Source organism: Schistocerca nitens, chromosome 2 (assembly GCF_023898315.1).
Source record: "Schistocerca nitens isolate TAMUIC-IGC-003100 chromosome 2, iqSchNite1.1, whole genome shotgun sequence".
Taxonomy (NCBI): domain Eukaryota; kingdom Metazoa; phylum Arthropoda; class Insecta; order Orthoptera; family Acrididae; genus Schistocerca; species Schistocerca nitens.
This window is the reverse complement of record NC_064615.1, coordinates 513,337,448-513,359,391: the sequence shown is the minus strand read 5'-3', so window position 1 is coordinate 513,359,391 and position 21,944 is coordinate 513,337,448. Positions and strand designations below refer to the sequence as shown.

The 21,944-nt window shown below is 42.0% G+C and overlaps 1 protein-coding gene across 1 annotated transcript in view; it reads left to right on the top strand.

Annotated features, from left to right (window-relative positions):
* LOC126235127 (neuropeptide CCHamide-1 receptor-like) overlaps window positions 1-21,121 on the top strand; it is a 162,683-nt gene extending 141,562 nt beyond the window's left edge. Inside the window, exon 6 of the mRNA XM_049943861.1 lies at window positions 20,367-21,121. Coding sequence (XP_049799818.1) covers window positions 20,367-20,433 — 67 coding nt within the window. The 3' untranslated portion in view covers window positions 20,434-21,121. The remainder of the gene's footprint in view (window positions 1-20,366) is intronic.
* Window positions 21,122-21,944: the final 823 nt, after the last annotated feature.

Sequence of the window (21,944 nt, the reverse complement as noted above, 5' to 3'; positions counted from 1 at the left end):
ATTTCACCCAGATTAATTTACATTCGGAATCCGTGATAACCTCTCTAGATTTTATCGAGTTTTTTTACTTCAATAAACATGCCGTTACCATTGGCGACTGAGATATCCTTACGATAATCATTCCAGTCTGAACTTAGGATTTCATTGTCATTGGCGTCCGGTTTCAACCAGGTTTCTGTTCCCAATACTATCTGTGCATTATAACCTTCAGTAAGCGATACTAATTCTGTGACCTTTCCTTGGATGCTCCTGCAGTTAACTAAAATCATATCAGTCTTTTATATCTCTGATCTGTAAGGACCAGGATTCTCTGAGATTGCTGTGGATGCTTTAACAGGCAATTCGTCTTTGATACCAAGGGAGGGGTTCTCTAACCTATAAAAAGCGCCATGTGCACGCCACATGCGCTCTCAACCCTAGTACCCGCATCCTGCGTGTAGTGTACGCCTGACCTATTAAGGGGAAACCTACAATTCTGCACCCGATAGCGGAGGTCGAAAAATTCGCATCCGATACCGTCACAGAGCTGTCTGAGCCTCTGGTTTAGACCTTCCACTCTGCTCCAAACCAGAGGACCGCGATCAACCCTGGGTACGATGCTACAAATAGACAGCTTAGCCTGCACACCGCATGCGTTGCTAGTTGCCTTCACCATATCAGCCAGCCTCCGAAAGCAGCCGAGGATGGCCTCAGAACCCAATGGGCAGGCTTCATTCGTGCCGACAAGTGCCACTGCATGCAGCCGGTTGCACCGAGTGCGCTCGATAGCCGCCTGCAGGGCCTCCTCCACATCACGGATCAGACCTCCCGCCAAACATATCGAATTCACGCTGGAATTCTTTCCCGCATTGCCTGCTATCTCCTTGAGGGGCTCCATCACCCGCCTAACATTGGAGCTCACAGTGACTAGCATACCCACCCTGTGTACTTGTCAGGACTGAGCAGGAAAATCGACCGCTGGCCCAACAGCAGAGGCATCCCGTACTGTCTCAGAGTTATCATCATCACTGGGAAGGACCTCGTACCTGTTGCTAAGATGTAGGGAGACAGTCGCACGACCTGATCCCTCTTTCTTCTTCCACCCAGTGACACGCGAAGCCACCACTGTTTGCCACTCACTCTGGAGTGGGGATGGACAGGTCAGACGTTACGTATCGGAAAGCCGCAGCGATGTTCGGTTCACCAGGGGACTCCAGTGGCACCAAAGGTGGTCTCAGGTCTCGTCACTGGCGCCGCGACGTCACGGCAACTTTGGGCATTAGCTAGAAGCTTGTCGACGGTAGCCAACGCAATTTCCAGCTGTTTACGGATAGCAGCCAACTCTCCTTGCGTCCGCTCACAACGAGCACAGTCCCTAGCCATATCGTACTGTGTATAAAATAGATATAAGGCCTCAAATAGCGCTACTGAGTTTGACAATATACCAAAGGGGAATAAAGTAACAATAAACGTTGATGTACTGATTTCTCATTATACTCTGAGACTGTAAGCTATTAAACAGATATAAATTTCTCTACTGAAGTTGATGTATTTACAGATACCTGTTATTAGAAACCCTGATTGTCGAAAAGTTACTGCACGAGATAAATATACAAATTAGAATGCACTGATCTAAACTGTGTGCTGCCTACTAGCACAAAATTAAAGCCTAGTGGCGTGACGCAGTTTCTGGCAACTGGAAAATTTACACTAGGAAGCCGCCCTACAAAGGATATTCACAATTATGTAATAACAAAAACTATTGTACGATTAATTTTCTAACCACTAGTCTACACAGTAAAATACACATGCAAAGTTCACTTCTTTGCAGAAGCACGTGAACAAAGACTAAATTAATTTACAGTTTATCAGACAAGTGCTGCTGCTACACTGTTGCGCGTCCTGCCGGCTCGGTGGCTGTCGCACGGCCGCGAGGAGGGTGCAGCAAGGCGTCAGACTCATTGCGACTGTCGACGTATAGTTTTTCCGAAAACAGCATTTCGATGACCAGAGAATATACCTGTTTAAGTGTGGAAGAGGCAGAGATCAACTCTTCATGACAGGAACACCCCAGCTCTGGGGTGGGTTAAGGAAGACACTGCAGAGGAAATTGGAGAAAAAATATCTGTATTTTGGACTGCGGACAACTGCGCAATGCGTTCATTGAGGAACTGCCTAATATCAAGAATGCTAACTCCCCATCAGCAAACAAGTAGTGAGCTGCGTGTCCACAAATCCACTCCACAGAGTTCATCTTCACTTGCGGCAAGTATCCCGCGTCCGGAAAGAGGAGTCGTACGGGTAATTAGGGACAACATCTGTCACACCGAGAACCAGACACCTCTTGCCGATCTGCACACCTGGCGGTGCTCGTCTGTTTCCAAAACATCATAAGCGACACACAATGGGGTGTCTGCGAGGTGAATTCAAAAATGGTTCAAATGGCTCTGAGCACTATGGGACTTAACATCTTAGGTCATCAGTCCCCTAGAACTTAAACTACTTAAACCTAACTAACCTAAGGACATCACACACATCCATGCCCGAGGCAGGATACGAACCTGCTACCGTAGCAGTCCCGCGGTTCAGGACTGCAGCGCCTAGAACCGCACGGCCACCTCGGCCGGCCGAGTTGAATTCTTTGAAGGCGTGACCAGCATACCTGCTTCACATTGATAGTAAAGTACCATGCAGACTGGACATCCGAGCACAGTGGCCACTGCAACAGGACAGGCTACCCTAGCATGCCTCCAGTCACATACGAAATTTCAACTAATCCACACGCTGCTAACGTAGTGTCCCTTGCCCATAATCCGCATTACTCGCGCCGTTTCGCCGATTCCCGTGGAATTCGAGCGTGATGTGCATCAGCACAGAAGTGATCACTCGGTCGTGCTGACCTTAATTTTACACATGTTGTGTCTGTTCTTTCCGACATGTAGGGCAGAGCAAAATCAGTCGAGACACAGAGGAATTAATGATATTAACTGCCAGTGGACATTGATTTAAGTTGGGTTCTTTGGGGGAGGAGACCAAACGGTGAGGTCATCGGTCTCATCGGATTAGGTCAGGGTGTGGCCGAACGGTTCTAGGCGCTTCAGTCTGGAACCGTGCGACCGCTACGGTCGCAGGTTCGAGTCCAGCCTCGGGCATGGATGTGTGTGATGTCCCTAGGTTAGTTCGGTTTAAGTAGTTCTAAGTTCTAGGCGACTGATGACCTCTGATGTCAAGTCCGTAGTGCTCAGAGCCTTTTGAACCTTTGAAGTCTGCCGTGCCCTTTCGAAGGAACCATCCCGTCATTTGCCTGGAGCGATTTAGTGAAATCACGAGAAACCTAAACAGAATGGCCGGACGCGGGATTGAACCGTCGTCCTCCCGAATGCGAGTCCAGTGCGCTAACCACAGCGCACCTTGCCCGGTGCATTGATTTAAGTCAAAGAGGTAAGTTGAAAACTTGTACCAGACCGGGATTCTAAACCGGATCTGACGGAGGCATGCCAGGGTAGTCCGTGCAGTTGCAATGGCCACTTTGTCCGAATGGCGCAGCCCTCAAGTCCTCAGCGCATCTGCCTAGACAGTGTAAGACCGGCGTTCCACTCTACGTCCAGCAGAGATTATGAGCTTTCCACGTTACATTAGTTACTTCATATCAGTCGCCTTTCCTGTGGATGGAGAGTCAGGCTCAGCAGTATATTCGTCGCAGCTGAAGATGCCTGTCAGTCGCGCCGATGAAATATTGTAAGAGATTTCACAACGACATCCGACGTTTCACGCCGAGAACCGTTTCTAGTACTGAATGTTGATCGCTGGAGACGGTCTGATGTCGCCTTTCAATGCCGCAGCAGGTTCAGACGATAAGGCTCCCGTACTGCAGAATCAGCGCTCCACCAGTGAGGTGTTTATGTGGCTCGGAGAAGGAAAACAAACGGCCGCACTGTGACCGGCGGAGAAACAGGCGTTCCTTTCCTCCGCGGCCGTTAAGCGCGTCGTTACGACCGCGGCAGAGGCGGCGGGCAGCTGCTTCCGTTTCGTCCTTAAATCTCTGCTGAGAGGCGGCGTAACGTCTGGCGGACAAAGGGAGCGTGTGTTAAGGCCGTCATGGTGGCGCCGCCGCTACATATCTGACGTCAGTAAACTTGCAATCCCCCCCCCCCACTTCCTCCAGCTCTACCAAGCGCAATGGCTGGACTAGCATAATAATTCACCCCCCCCCCCATACCCACCTCCGAGGATTGGTGCTGAGGGGGAGGGGCGAGGGGAAATTGAGAACCAAACGCTGGCAGTCGGTCGGAAGTGTCACGTACGAAACCGAGACAAACGGTGGAGGTAGAAGCGTGGCAGTGAAGGGGTCGGGACGAATTAGTAAGTGCGTTTCTTGGGAAGATGGAAAGAATGTTAAAAAGCTCAGAACGTTCGTATCGAGTCATATCCTTCCGTAAGCAAAAAAATCTTAATTAATCCCTGTATAATCAGACCGGCACAAGAGACCAGCACAAGCTAGGTTTGAAGGACACCGGTTCGCGTGCAATGCTTTCCTTAATTTTCTTCGTGTTTCATCGTGTCACCGTCACAATGTGCATAAAAATTTATAACTTTTGTAACAATAAATGTATTTTATATTTAACGGGTACAGTTGAGTTCCGTGACTGCACCTTTCGTAGGTTGTAGAATAATAACCACTACCAGTCACAATAGAATGTGATTTTATCTAACATACTGTCCATCTTCAGGTAGTTTAATTCCAGGTAAGTGTTTCCGTACTTAATATTGGAGATCACTGTTTTAAAAAAAAAATGCGCTGTGATGAGGACTAAATAGACACAAATGAAACATTTTGAAGTGGCTAAGCGACATGTGTTGTGCTTAAACATATATCTGGTGTATCCATATCATTTTCACGTTTCATTTATCACGTTGTTGTACAAAGATACTTCGTCTTTTATATTAACTGTATATTAGTCACTATACTAATTATTGTGCTTCCTAATTAAGTCTGATAACGTAGTCGCATCTTAGATGTTGGTAACTTCAGACAGACATGCACCCACATCCAATGCGTTTACACGTGAGTCATCATCACATCTTTTGTTTTTAATTGAAACAGTGATATCAAATATAAAGTTTGGAAATTTACACCCAAATGCAAACTACCTGTCGATGGGCATCAGCCTAAAATCGGTCCAGTGTTAAGTAAAAACAGCTTGAGTCGGTACAGGTAGCTGTTATTATTCTACATCGTATTATAGTAATAGTTTCACTATAAACATTCAGAATCTTTTGATTCTGAAGTTCCAATAACTGCCGTTTCTTCAGACTCAATTATGGGAATTCAGTCCGCATATCATGGAAACAACTATTTTCTATTTCCTAAACACGATGGCAGATCTCAATAAATGCACCTATTGTTGAGCGTTCCTTTTTGATAATGTATCCCAAGTATATTATTTTCTTACTGCTGCACTTAACTGTTTTACGTGACGCTACTACATTTGTAAAATCGAAACCAGTTCAGCCCATGATGAAAGGAAGGACTGACAGCAAAGCTTCTTTTATGTTCTGGTGCAGCTCTTCAGACGTACGGGTTCCTTGAGTATACCTGCCCATTCAGTTTGCACCACAGGTAAAAATCGAAGCTAAAGCTCTTGGAGGCTAGGTACTTTAATATATACCAAAATAAACAAATAATTGTGAACTGACATATCCTTGTCAAAAACAGCGAACGTATTATACTGTGCATAGTTCCTTTTATTCACTATTCCGCTAAATGTGTACGGTTCTGTTCTCCCTTGCCGTACACCTCCTGAAAACCCGCATATTCACGCGTCTGTCAATGCTGCCCGCATATACGAACTACATTTGCCTCAGTATCTAATGACCTCTCTGCTCTTTAGATACCGTTGTTACGAAATTCAGAAGACTCTTACAGGTCAGTCTTATTTAACCATTCTAAATATATTACAACATGAGTAACACAAATCAAAGAATATGCAATTAATTAACGTTAGATTTTATCCCTGATTTATTCTTCTACAACATTGTGTATGGATACTACGTAAATTGTACAGCGTACCTCTGTGAAAGATTAAATTTGCTTTTCAATAAAATAAATGGTTTATTTTATTTTATATACATCAGATTATTAAACACAAATCTTGCTGGACTCTCTTTTAAATAGATTCGACTACTGGATTACTTGTTTGGCGTAGAGGTTATATATTACATACAAAAACTCCCTCCGATGACTCATTCAGTGCATTTGTGAAAAACGTTTCAAAGTCCCTACAGTAATTTATGAGATTGGCCTTGTGTTACAGATATAAAAGTGCGGTGGGGACTTCAAATTTTGTTGTATATGTAGTTGTTGTTGTTGCTGTGGTCTTTAGTCCAGAGACTGGTTTGATACAGCTCTCCATGCTAACCTATCCTGTGCAAGCTTCTTCATCTCCAGGTATCTACTGCACCCTACACGCCTCTGAATATGCTTTGTGTATTCATCTCTTGGTCTCCCTCTACGATTTTTACTCTCCACGCTGCCCTATAATATTAAATTGGTGATCCCTTGATGCCTCCGAACATGTCCTATCGACCGATCACTTCTTCTAGTCAAGTTGTGCCACAAATTCGTCTTCTTCCCGATTCTATTCAGTACCTCCTCGTTAGTTATGTGATCTACCCATCTAATCTTCAGCATTCTTCTGTAGCACCACATTTCGAAAGCTTCTATTCTTGTCTAAACAATTTATCCACCATGTTTCACTTCCAACATGGCTACACTCCATACAAATACTTTCAGAAAATACTTCCTGACACTTAAATCTATACTCGATGTTAACAAATTTCTCTTCTTCAGAAATGCTTTCCTTGCCGCTACTAGTCTACATTTTATATCCTCTCTACTTCGACCATTATCAGTAATTTTGCTTCACAAATAGCAAAAGTCATCTACTACATTAAGTGTCTTATTTCGTAATCTAATTCCTACAGCATCACCTGTTTTAATTCGACTACATTCCACTATCCTCGTTTCGCTTTTGTTGATGTTCATCTTATATAATCCTTTCAAGAGGCTGTCCATTCCGTTCAACTGCTCTTCCAGGTCCTTTGCTGTCTCTGACAGAATTACAATATCATCGGCAAACCTAAAAGTTTTTATTTCTTCCCCATGGATTTTAATTCCTGCTCCAGATTTTTCTTTTGTTCAATACATAGATTGAATAAAATCTGAGATAGGCTACAACCCTCTCTTACTCCCTTCCCAACCACTGCTTCATTTACATGCCCCTCGACTCTTATAACTGATATCTCAGTCAACATTGTCAAAAGCTTTTTCTAAGTCTACAAATGCTAGAAACGTAGGTTTGCCTTCCCTTAATCTATCTTCTAAGATTATTTTTAGGGTCAGTATTGCCTCACGTGTTCCAGCATTTCTACGGAATACAAACTGATCTTCCCCGAGGTCGGCTTTTACCAGTTTTTTCATTCGCCTGTAAAAAATTCGTGTTAGTATTTTGCAGCCGTGACTTGCTAAACTGATAGTTCAGTAAGTTTCACACATATGACCACCTGCTTCCTTTGGGATAGAAATTATTATATTCTTCTTGAAGTCTGAGGGTATTTCACCTGTCTCATACATCGTGCTCGCCAGATGGAAGAGTTTTGTCATGGCTGGTTCCCCAAGGTTATCAGTACGTCTAATGGAAAGTTGTCTACTCCTGGGGCCTTGTTTCGGCTTAGGTCTTTCAGTGCTCTGTCAAACTTTTCACGTAGTATCATACCTCCCATTTCATGTTCATCTACGTCCTCCTCCACTTCATAATATTGCCCTCAAGTACATAGCCTTTGTATAGACCCTCTATATACTGCTTCCACCTTTCTGTCTTCTCTCCTTCGCTTAAAACTGGTTTTCCAGATGAGCTCCTGATATTCATACAAGTGGTTACCTTTTCTCCAGAGGTTGAGGTATAAATATATGAAAAACTAGAAAATTAGTAGACAGATACTTACGGGCTTTTGCGTGAATTTAGAACTGCACATAAATGTACGTGGCAAGGAGCTTGAGACAATTCAGAGATATATTGCACTGTGTCAGACTCGCCGCCAGTGAATGTCCACGTATCTAGTCAGATAAAACGCTCAGGAATCATCCCAAACCAATACAAGAGGAAATAGAGAAAAAATATAGATGCAATAAAATGCGAATAAACTATGGAGAAGCATTACATCTCTCTTCCCCCATGAACCATGGACCTTGCCGTCGGTGGGGAGGCTTGCGTGCCTCAACGATACAGATGGCCGTACCGTAGGTGCAACCACAACGGAGGGGTATCTGTTCAGAGGCCAGACAAACTTGTGGTTCCCGAAGAGGGGCAGCAGCCTTTTCAGTAGTTGCAGGGGCAACAGTCTGGATGATTGACTGATCTGGCCTTGTAACATTAACCAAAACGGCCTTGCTGTGCTGGTACTGCGAACGGCTGAAAGCAAGGGGAAACTACAGCCGTAATTTTTCCCGAGGGCATGCAGCTTTACTGTATGATTAAATGATGATGGCGTCCTCTTGGGTAAAATATTCCGGAGGTAAAATAGTCCCCCATTCGGATCTCCGGGCGGGGACAACTAAAGAGGACGTCGTTATCAGGAGAAAGAAAACTGGCATTCTACGGATCGGAGCGTCGAATGTCAGATCCCTTAATCGGGCAGGTAGGTTAGAAAATTTAAAAAGGGAAATGGATAGGTTCAAGTTAGATATAGTGGGAATTAGTGAAGTTCGGTGGCAGGAGGAACAAGACTTTTGGTCAGGTGATTACAGGGTTATAAATACAAAATCAAATAGGGGTAATGCAGGAGTAGGTTTAATAATGAATAAAAAAATAGGAGTGCGGGTTAGCTACTACAAACAGCATAGTGAACGCATTATTGTGGCCAAGATAGACACAAAGCCCATGCCTACTACAGTAGTACAAGTTTATATGCCAACTAGCTCTGCAGATGATGAAGATATTGATGAAATGTATGACGAGATAAAAGCAATTATTCAGGTAGTGAAGGGAGACGAAAATTTAATAGTCATGGGTGACTGGAATTCGTCAGTAGGAAAAGGGAGAGAAGGAAACATAGTAGGTGAATATGGATTGGGGGGAAGAAATGAAAGAGGAAGCCGCCTTGTAGAATTTTGCACAGAGCATAACTTAATCATAGCTAACACTTGGTTCAAGAATCATAAAAGAAGGTTGTATACCTGGAAGAATCCTGGAGATGCTAAAAGGTATCAGATAGATTATATAATGGTAAGACAGAGATTTAGGAACCAGGTTTTAAATTGTAAGACATTTCCAGGTGCAGATGTGGATTCTGACCACAATCTATTGGTTATGAACTGCAGATTGAAACTGAAGAAACTGCAAAAAGGTGGGAATTTAAGGAGATGGGACCTGGATAAACTGAAAGAACCAGAGGTTGTAGAGAGTTTCAGGGAGAGCATAAGGGAACAATTGACAGGAATGGGGGAAAGAAATACAGTAGAAGAAGAATGGGTAGCTCTGAGGGATGAAGTAGTGAAGGCAGCAGAGGATCAAGTAGGTAAAAAGACGAGGGCTAATAGAAATCCTTGGGTAACAGAAGAAATATTGAATTTAATTGATGAAAGGAGAAAATATAAAAATGCAGTAAATGAAGCAGGCAAAAAGGAATACAAACGTCTCAAAAATGAGATCGACAGGAAGTGCAAAATGGCTAAGCAGGCATGGCTAGAGGACAAATGTAAGGATGTAGAGGCTTGTCTCACTTGGGGTAAGATAGATACTGCCTACAGGAAAATTAAAGAGACCTTTGGAGAGAAGAGAACCACTTGTATGAATATCAAGAGCTCAGATGGCAACCCAGTTCTAAGCAAAGAAGCGAAGGCAGAAAGGTGGGAGGAGTATATAGAGGGTTTATACAAGGGCGATGTACTTGAGGACAATATTATGGAAATGGAAGAGGATGTAGATGAAGATGAAAGGGGAGATAAGATACTGCGTGAAGAGTTTGACAGAGCACTGAAAGACCTGAGTCGAAACAAGGCCCCGGGAGTAGACAACATTCCATTAGAACTACTGATGGCCTTGGGAGAGCCAGTCATGACAAAACTCTACCATCTGGTGAGCAAGATGTATGAGACAGGCGAAATACCCACAGACTTCAAGAAGAATATAATAATTCCAATCCCAAAGAAAGCAGGTGTTGACAGATGTGAAAATTACGGAACTATCAGTTTAGTAAGTCACAGCTGCAAAATACTAACGCGAATTCTTTACAGACGAATGGAAAAACTGGTAGAAGCGGACCTCGAGGAAGATCAGTTTGGATTCCGTAGAAATGTTGGAACACGTGAGGCAATATTAACCTTACGACTTATCTTAGAAGAAAGATTAAGAAAAGGCAAACCTACGTTTCTAGCATTTGTAGACTTAGAGAAAGCTTTTGACACCGTTAACTGGAATACTCTCTTTCAAATTCTGAAGGTGGCAGGGGTAAAATACAAGGAGCGAAAGGCTATTTACAATTTGTGCAGAAACCAGATGGCAGTTATAAGAGTCGAGGGGCATGAATGGGAAGCAGTGGTTGGGAAGGGAGTGAGACAGGGTTGTAGCCTCTCCCCGATGTTATTCAATCTGTATATTGAGCAAGCAGTAAAGGAAACAAAAGAAAAATTCGGAGTAGGTATTAAAATTCATGGAGAAGAAGTAAAAACTTTGAGGTTTGCCGATGACATTGTAATTCTGTCAGAGACAGCAAAGGACTTGGAAGAGCAGTTGAACGGAAAGGACAGTATCTTGAAAGGAGGATATAAGATGAACATCAACAAAAGCAAAACGAGGATAATGGAATGTAGTCAAATTAAATCGGGTGATGCTGAGGGGATTAGATTAGGAAATGAGACACTTAAAGTAGTAAAGGAGTTTTGCTATTTAGGGAGTAAAATAACTGATGATGGTCGAAGTAGAGAGGATATAAAATGTAGACTGGCAATGGCAAGGAAATCGTTTCTGAAGAAGAGAAATTTGTTAACATCTAGTATAGACTTAAGTGTCAGGGAGTCGTTTCTGAAAGTATTTGTATGGAGTGTAGCCATGTATAGAAGTGAAACATGGACGATAACCAGTTTGGACAAGAAGAGAATAGAAGCTTTCGAAATGTGGTGCTACAGAAGAATGCTGAAGATAAGGTGGGTAGATCACGTAACTAATGAGGAGGTATTGAATAGGATTGGGGGAAGAGAAGTTTGTGGCACGACTAGAAGAAGGGATCGGTTGGTAGGACATGTTTTGAGGCATCAAGGGATCACAAATTTAGCATTGGAGGGCAGTGTGGAGGGTAAAAATCGTAGAGGGAGACCAAGAGATGAATACACTAAGCAGATTCAGAAGGATGTAGGTTGCAGTAGGTACTGGGAGATGAAGAAGCTTGCACAGGATAGAGTAGCATGGAGAGCTGCATCAAACCAGTCTCAGGACTGAGGATCACAACAACAACAACAACATTACATCTCATTCTAATCTAACCAAAATGGTTTATTTCGTTTACAGGTTAATCCACATACAGACCTTGCTTAATGTGATATTCCACAAAATTCCGATGTCCGCCCCAATTTTCATTATATCTTTTAGGACTGAACAATTCAAATCATAAAGTTTTTAACATTAGAGTACCAGTAAAGACAAAATAATTACTATGCCTTTCTCATCTGTGTGCTGGAGAGAATCATTGTAGCTGATAACAACCCCATTATTCTTTTTCAGGCCATAAAGTAAGGACTTAGATAAATTTCGAAGTTGAAACTTTGTTCTACACAGAGGCTCGAAACCGGATCTGTGCCTTTACCGATGAGTGTTCTCAAAAATGCGTTGACTCTGTACGCCTCGCGGACGGAACAAAAGTTATGACCTATTTGGAAGGGAGCAAGGAAAGCCTTTGGGAATTTGAAGTTTTGAGTTCGCGATAGCATAAGTTGCGTGTAGCATTTATGATCTGAAATTCTGACATAAATCTGCTTTGTAATGGACAAGCACAACTTTGGCCACCCCATACATTCACCTCTGTGCCCTATCGCACAATGCACACACCCAACAAACTGCGTTCAGCATGTGCAACTACATAAGCAGAAAGTAATAAAGACGACAATCTCGACGCCGAGTCCCAACACGGAATTAACATAGCTAAGCTGCTATAAGCCAGTGTTTTATTACTGTACTCACGCCCCATTTACACTATACATTTGATCTTTGCTGTTAGAAAGAACTAATATGGATCTTATGCTAATTGTCTAAGCAAACACCTAGGCCACGAACTTATTCTGTACGAGGAAAAACAACGTTAATACAGAAAGGTAACTGCTTTGCAACATCTAACAAATGTTGTGCACAACTTTACTCAAACCGACCACACGTGTCGATAACGAAGCCTTGCGCATTCAACACTCACAAGAGCCCACAAGCACATGTCGTTTTTGACCGGTATCGTCTCCGAGCTGATTCCCTCCACTGTCGTTTGTGCCGTCCAATCAGGGGTCAGTATCTCCTTCCACGCTGTAATGTAATAAAATAATTTTATTTGTTTTGTGACTATTAGTGTAACGTAATGAAATAAAGTATCAGTCGTGACTTATACATACAAGAAACGCACATTAACGCAATGGCTCAGCGTAAAAGAGAAATATCTAATGTAGGAATATTATTAACAGTCTAATATGTTGTTTTATTTAGCCCGACGTGTATGAGTGCTCAGTTCTCAGGGTAGTTAAGTAATCGTCTATAATTAATTGTTCTTGATTTTATAGTGCCTCTGTAATTCACTGCCGGCCGTGTAGCCGAGCGGTTCTAGGCGCTTCAGTCTGGAACCGCGCCACCGCTAAGGTCGCAGGTTCGAATCCTGCCTCGGGCATGGATGTGTGTGATGTCCTTAGGTTAGTTAGGTTTAAGTAGTTCTAAGTTCTAGGGGACTGATGACCACCGATGTTAAGTCCCATAGTGCTCAGAGCCATTTGAACCATTTTTGTATTTCACTATTCTCCCCACTGTTAATAATTTCTCGCACAGTTCACCACAGTGGATCTGCCTCTTGCAAATTCGCTATGTTCTTAAACATAGACAAATATTTCCGTCGTCTACCTCCTTCCTGCAACAGCAGTACTTTATACTCAGATGATTGCTCTACTAATTCAGCGAATGCGCCTGAGCCCTGTGGTAAACGCGATAATCCATCCGCCACCACATTTTGACTTCCCTTTACATGTCTTATTCCAAATAAACATTCCTGTAAGGCCAAAATCCACCCAGCTAATCGAGCATGTAGCAACTTACATGAGAGTAAGAAACCAAGTGCTTGGTGATCATAAAACACTATTATCTAGTTTTCGCATACATAGTAGTGATACTTACGGAAAGCCCAGACCACAGCTAGAGCTTCTAGCTCCGTGGCGGAGTAGGCTCGTTCACAGGGTGACAAAACACGACTAGCGAAACCAATAATCTTTATCTCGGTAGCCCCTGAGGTGTCATCGACTTGGAATTATCACGCCCCCAGGCCTGTAGTGGAAGCATCCGTCGCAATGCAAAAATCCCTCGACATATCACGATGGTGAAGTACTGTAGAATTTAACAAGGCCTTTCTAATTTGATCAAAGTCGTGCTTGCATTGATCAGTAAACATCCATTGACTATTCTTTTTTAACAGTGACAATAACGCTGTACTGTTCATCAACTGTGCTGGCATGAACCGTGAAAAAGGAAGCTAACTCCAGATATGCCTTTAGTTGTTTACGATTAGTAGGGTACGGTATATTCTTTATGGCTTCTAGTTTTCCTGGTTTTGGAGAAATACTCTTGGATGAAATTATATGTCCCAGGTACTTCAACTGGTGCCACCCAAATTTCGATTTCTTTAAATTAACTGTAACACCAGCCTGTGAGAATTTGCCAAACAGTCGCTTTATGAGTTCCACGTGCTCCTCCCACATATTTGTGGCGATCAATAAATCGTCCACACAGAGTGTTACTAGATCATACAATTCTGGTCCTAGCACAGTGTCTAATGCAGAGACAAATACACCCGCACTGACATTCAAGTCGAATTAAGCACCCGAAATTGGTACGTCCCCCCACCAAAAGTAAAAGCAGCATATTTCCTGCACTGTTCTGTTAAAGGGACCTGCCATTTTGACATTTTCTAATCGATACTTGATAGAAACTTTACTCCACGAAACTTCTGTATTTGTTCATCCAGGTTTTCTGGCCTTGTCCTTACTGGTATTATAATTTTGTTGATGTCTCTAGCATCAAGTACCAATCTGATTCTCCCATCCGCTTTTCCCACAGCTAGTGAGGCACTACTATAGGGAGAAAGGGACGGTTCAATGATCCCAAATCCAACATTTTCTTTATTTCCTTCCACACAGCTTCACGCTTACTCCACGGCACGGAATAAGAAGCATGACAAAACGTCTGATGCAGATATACCTGCATATCATATACGTAGCCTTGAATTATTGCGGGTTTTTCCGAAAATGTGCCAGCGTTATCACTTAGTAATTCAGAGAGCTCATGCTGCTGCTCATGGGTTAAATATCCTGACTCCTTAACCTTGGATTGAATCTCCTGTCGTATCTGAACGACTTCTTCGTCATGTTACTCATTTGTTTCAGGATACGCCTTTAGTGGTACATTATCTTGAACATTGAGTATAAAGGGTTCTACTTCCATCTTTTCGAACCACCTACAATACCTATTGTGCCTTGGCATTATTTTAATCAATGGTAATTGCAAATCCTTGGTAGGCGTTCGCAGGAAGCACAAGCCCTGACGGAAGTCGATTATAGCACTCCTTTTCCTCATGACGCCCCATCCCAGGATGCAAGTTGCAGTTAAAATTTTAACAGTGAGGAACTTGCATAATATCGCATTATTTCCTATTTCTATTCCTGCCTGCACCTGGGCCTTGACACTTTGTGCCTTTCCGTTTAGCGCCCCCGTAATTTTACAATTTTGAACCGGCAACATAGGCAGTCTTTTATTGTCGTTAATAACATTAAAGAAATCCTCAGACATGACTGACAGAGCCGCTCCTGTGTCAATCAAAACCTTACCAAGCACACCGTATACTTTCACGTGTACTGCGGCCTGCACAATCTCTGTTTGCCGGTCAGAACATTTATGCGGTCCGGTGATTAATTCCTCCCGCAAACTCTGGTCGTCATTATAGCGCAGCATAGCAATCCGATTATTGTTATTTTCGAGTCTGCCTTCGCTTCTACTCCTGGTGGTCGAGTGCCGAAGGCTTAGCTTACATCGACCCCCTGCAGTTTGTTGGCTGGTTCTCCTCGGTAACGTCTACTATTTGCACATTGTGCTGTCTATTCGCACTATTTTCTCAGGTACTTGGTTTACTAACCCATGTTGGAGTCGCAGTATTCCCCGGCATGGGAATAGCCTCGACACTATTAATCGGGACTCCCTACTCCGGTCTATTTGACTGCGCCGACCAGTTAGCAGTCACATTCTGACGCCACTGGCCACCTTGTTTCATATTTTTAGGTTGAAAATTACTTCAGTAATTCTCATAGTTTCTCCTTGTTCGATTCATCATGTCATTTCTATCCTTATTGGGCGAGCAGTTACCGCTCGACATACCACTTCCTCTATTCCCATTACCTCATTTTCGCCCATTCGCTCTCTCATAACTATTGCCGCCACATTCATGTCCCCAATTATTATTTCGGTTTTGATTTCCATAACCGTTATTTCTAGGTTTATGGTTATTATTTATCGCCTCACCATTATTGCTTTGTTGTCGTGCATCCTCTTGTATCAAATCTAGAGACTCCACAACCGACATGAATGTCTCCAAATCGTTATCAGGTACGTGTACAAATTCTCACCTTATTGAGATCGGCAACATGGATTTCAATATCCTAAGCACGTCGCGTGTAGCGATCGGCTCGGACCAGTACCCTGTTTTGTTAATATAATTCTCAAAGTATTTGCTAAGTGTTCCTTGCTTGAAATTGTACATTTCTGGATTGTATACCTGTTTCCGCAATCTCTCTTGTATACTAGCCGACCAAAATTTGCCCAAAAATTGTTGCTCGAACTCACAAAAAGAATGACAGTTCTCTGCAACTCCAGATGCCCATAATGCGGCATCTCCGGTAATATATGAGGTAACAAACTGTATCTTTTGCCTTTCCTGCCACGATGCAGGTAACACATTCTTAAAATTTTCTATAAATATTACTGGATGACAGGATTTTTTTCTCTTCGGAAAATACTTGAAATTGTCTATGTTACAGTAATGACTCTTCCGGTTTCAGTGTGTTCAGAGTGTGTGCTTCATTGCGAACAATTATCGTGTTACTTTTACCTGTATTCGCTGCATATGGACTGACAGTTACACTGTTTGCTAGTGGGTTTCCGCACGCGCCTCGATTGAAGCATAGTTTTCGCCCTGCTGTGCATTACATGAACGACTGCAACAGGGACTAGGCGCGGCACAGTTCGTGATTCTATTACGGTATCATAGCCATTCAGTGGCTTTTCTCTAATCTCGGGCCTTACGGGTTCATGGTTCATGAAGGTACCTTGCTCACTCTTGTGTTCAACATGGTCAAGCATTACAAGCTTCGCTATAGCTTCTACCTTTCGCTCAATAGTTAGATTTCCTCGATGCCGTAGGTTAATTGCTTAACTTTCGCATCGAGGGTTTCCTGCAACTCTTTGACTTCTGATACCTCTCCGGCCAAAGTATATACTTTATCGGGTAATTCCTGTAAATTTTTCTTCACTTCAGATACCTCAGATTCAACCTTTTCTATCTCGCTGTTAACATGTTCTAATATGCGTTGATCCCTATCGTCAAGAGCACGATTCAGTTTTTGTATCAACGCTTGTTCGCGTTTGACTAACCGCTCGCCCACTGTGGCGATTAGGCTAGTCTCCACTTTTTCGAAAAACTCATTCTGGCGTTGGACATCCTCCTCGCGCTCTCTTTTCCTCTGCTGTTCCATTAATACCTGTTCTTTCTTTCTTTGCTGTTCCATTAATTCTAATTTCCGGAATAGCTTTGCAAGCATATCGCTTGGATTTGCAAAGTCGACCTGCGCACGAACACTTTTGTCTGCTTTCTCGCAGTTGATTTCTCTCGCGGTCCCGACATTCTCTTGTCCGCCCAGCGATAGTATACTCGGTTGGGAAATGTCAATCTGCGATATTACACTCTCATGTGGGATCGTAGCTTGTTCAATTTTATTAGCTCCCGACCCTCCTGCCAAAGATCCAGGAATATTCTCTAATTGGTCATCACTTTCATAATTCTCAACCTCCACATGTTTACGTCTAGTATTTGGCCAAACAATGATGCTTGCTGATACTAAACAGTTCACACAAAAAATTCAGACTATAACTACTTAACACTCCCTTCACTAATAGTCACAATTGAAAAACTAGAAGAAAGCTACGTGTACAGATTGTTTTAATTGCATGCGCCCAGGTGCTACTGACTAGTTTTAATTATAAACCTGGTCGCGTGCGTTCGGTTCCTTACCGTACGGTCTATGTCAGATGTAAGAAACAGCGTTGGTCTACGATTACTCATTCAGTTTTCTATCATCTTGCCGTAGTTCCCGTGCGTATGGTACATGAAACGGAAACGTTTTATGCATTAATTACAATTCACTATTTCTGGTATACATACAGGTAATCAATTACCACAATGGAGATAGGTCGTAGGATTCCAGTTTCTATTTCGGTCCCACTAGTAAGTGTTCAGTGAATTCAGTTATTTGTTGATATGCACCGAGCTGTTTAAACACAAAAAATATACTGATAAGAATTCTTTAAGTATGCTGCAGAACACTTACTACCGGCGCCAAGTGTAATGTAATAAAATAAAAAATTTAATTTTTTTGTGACAGTGTAATGTAATAAAATAAAATATGAGCTGTGACTTATACAAAAAAGAAACACACATTAATGCAATGGCTCAGCATAACAGAGAAATAACTAATGTAGGAATATTATTAACAGTGTAATATGTTGTTTAATTTAGTCCGACTTGTATAAACACTCAGTCCTCGCATGCTGTGTCGAGTATATCTGTACCCAGTTCGCAGTTGTAGAATGTGCTCGTGGGGTAGGGAATTAATCAGCCGCTTACCCACACAGTAAAGAAGAAAGATAACGATTTGTCTCGCAAACTATCGCAGAAAATTTGAAGTCACTTTACAAAGAGGAACAGGAGTGATCGAGTGTGAAGTAACAGGAGCCACCTTACTAGGATGTAGGATGTTGCGTTTAGAAACACCAGTATGAAGATAACCATGAACCTTATTTATCGCAGTAGCTGGTCACCTCACCATTTTAAAATCAGTACTAAAAAACCGTACACAGCTGTGTGTTATGCTATCATTAAGCCTTATGCTACCGATGGGAGGGGGGGGGGGGGAGAATAGATTTACTCGACTTATCATTTTCGTGTTTATTTACACTCCCACTCGTGTTTGCATTTGAAGGTCTTTGTAATTGTTCATTATATATCCATTAGCGTTTTTCACTTAATACGTCCTTACCCCATTTATTTTCCGTGATTCGAAGTATTCTTCTTACTTTCTTTGGTATTGTCTTCTATGAAATTTGCAGCAAATATAATTTCTTTTATCGTCTTCTTACTACATCCATAACTATAAAAGTTATATTTGAATCAATGTCATTGCCTTACTGTACTTGGATTTTTATTGTTGAACTAGGAAAACAATGATAACAATGAATTTATAATGGTTCTCTGTTATTTTTTTTTTTTTGCCTGTTGCATTCTTATGTTGAACTTCTGAACGTAACCATGGACAAGCGTTGAAGTCTGCAGCAATTTGAAGGTATTACAATTATTGATAATATAAATGATCTGTGTGACGAAGATCGTGATATGTATAATTTGTGGTATGATTAAGATGAAAACGATAATTTTGAAGTTATCGAAGAAGTTGACCATGTCACAGAAACGACTGAAATGCATTAAATGACAGAAAAGTCCAGTGACAGAAAATGTATCGGAAGAGGTCACCAAGAATGAAGACCCAACGTTTCACATGAACCCAAATTTGAGAGATGGTCTGGCAGTCTGCACCTTTCCGTCAACGAAGAAGTGGATTTAAAACTACTCTTTAACAAACCCCAGAAATAAATCACCATAGAACTGTAGATTCAATTGTAAATATGTTTACCCTCTTTTTCATGAAAACATGCTTTATTTATGTGTAAACATACTACTGAAAGAGATCAATAAGTCTTTGCAAATACAATGAAACTCACCCTGAACAACATAAAGAACGGCACAACGTAACAAACGAGGAGCTGTTGGCATTTATTTCCGAACTAATGGTTGCAGGAAAGAGTCGTGGTAATCCCACCAGTGTTTCATAACTATAGTCTAGCCATCCAAATTTTCGCAATTCATTTTTCACGCGCGTTGTGCCACATACCAGATTTCCAGTATCATGAGCTGTTTTTAGGTTTCATGACACAAGAAGTTAAAATATCACAGTTTCATATGCAATATGTATATTCATGGAAATGGCTCCCAGTGCATACATTCAGTGCTTACAAAAATATCCACACTGAAATATGGATTCGGCAAGGAGGAGACGTTTTCCTCAGGAAATTATCCTGAAGTTATCGAACCTTCACATAGAAGCGCTAACAATACTCCACTAGACTACATACAGAAGCTGTAAGAGCCATTGAAGCTACTGAAGTAAAGATGGCATGTTCTACTAAAGGCACGTGTAGCAAATAAGAGTCTTCCAAATTACCAACGGAAATTAGGTGTGCATTGTGTCCCTGAAACGAAGACCAGGAAACTACGAGTAGATTCATCTACTTAATGTGCAAACAACCAAGGTGCTAAGACTAGAGATGACACATAATTATATCTAAACGTTCTCAGTGTTAGGAGGAGTCACCTACAAGAACTAAATTCATTTGTTCTTTACAATTTTGATTTCCTGTTCCATCACGAAAGTAACTACAGGCATGGGATCCTAAATTCTGTATATTTGCACGATAGTCCTTCAATGTTTGCTTCAGATCTCCAACATACCATTAGTTTACATTAATAATTGCCATTCTGAATTATTTTGTATCTTTGTGACGTTTAGGAACAATATTTTTGCATTGTTGTCCCAGTGTAGCTGTATTACTCTCTCTCTCTCTCTCTCTCTCTCTCTCTCTCTTGGTATCCCGATGATGTAAAATAGTCTTGGTAGCAGAAGGATTGAAAGATATTGTAGGGTGAGTAGAGAGTTTGATTGTGTTATTTTGTTTGACAGATTTCAATCTGACGGTGATTTTTTTTCCGTTTGGCAGGAGGAGCATCTTCAGCAACATCACCATGAGGGACGGGTCTACAAAGACCACAGTGGTGGAAACGTGACCCTTGGCCGCCCACACGGCGGTGTAACAGGCCACAGCTGCATAACCGCCGCCTCACGAGAGACCAGCACGCGCTTACGGCCGACTGGAGGTGTTCCCACTTCTCCATCGGGACATCTCTTGGCTAATAGTCGGACTCCTTCCCGTTTCTCTGTGTCTGCTCCATGTCGATGTATCCCACCGCTGCGCCTGTAAACGGCGACATGTAACCTGCAGTGTGACTGTTCACGATTGAACGTTGGTAGAGAACGCAGTTTATAAGGATAACATTTTGAACAGCATTTTAGAACTACCCACAGATTATCACAGTTCACGTACACGATAATGCCCTGACACAAAAGAAGGTGCAAGAACGTTTGACGTGATTTTGTCTGGCTATCACTGTGCATTCTCTTCTAACTAAATGGGCCTCATAGCTGTAGACAGCATCGCAGCTAATGAGAAGCTAGACATATCTCAGTTCTCAGCGTACAATTAGGTATCGTACTTGTTTGCGCGGTTAGCATGGGAACCGATTAGTCATCAGTCCCTCCACTAAAGTGTTCTCTCTACCCATCACAGTCTACCAACAACTGAAACTTTTATATGTCACTTCGGTTCTTTTGTAAGCTTTTAGCTGTAGTACCACCTATGACGCAAATATTATGCAGCGTTATGCACCCATTATGCGACATTTCTCTTCTACCTCGCAGATGAAGGAAGTAGAAACCATGAGATTCATGTCTTCAATATTTCCCATATTTTCGAAGTTTTATTCCTACAGATAGTAATAAATCGTACCTGATTCCTGATCTAAGCAGTTTACTGCAGTTTCCGCGGCATTTGAGGCATCTCTGTCAGCTAATTCTGGGTAAATTTCTCTTGTGCGTTAAAGATGCGACAGGGAGTCAAACTTGTTCATCCTGAACATGTAAGGCATATTAAGGCGTGTGAAGGACTCAACACGATAGCGTTCATAATATGAGGAGAATACATGCTCTCCAATTCATACAAACAATGAGTCCGGCCATTACTCCTCATTCTTAAAATACCTTTCCTGCTACCAGTCACAATTTTCTTGTTATTTATATTTTGAATCCCATATTTCGAGAAATCATACCCATTTTCAAGTATGATTTTCGTGTGCTATTCCATTTATTCGTGACGTTTTTGATTAATGAGGTACGGAAGTGTTGCGTTGTCTTTACTCTAATATACAAAGCACGTGCAATTTTTAATTAATGTTCGATCTTTACACCACAAGATATTGCCAGCCTTCATTGAAACAGCAGAAATCTACAAAAAGAATCTACAGCAGAAATCGAAAAGAACGTTCTGAAACATAAGAAACTTGCATACACAGAGAGTGTTAAATTGGTGAAATTCCTGTCCCATAGCTACAATTTTTTTATCTTTGATAGAACATTTGTAAGCAGCCAAATAGCAAAGCAATGGGATTATCAATAACTGTCCCCATAGTTGATTGATGTATAAATCAATCGGAACTAAATCTGTTTAACAGACAGCAACCCT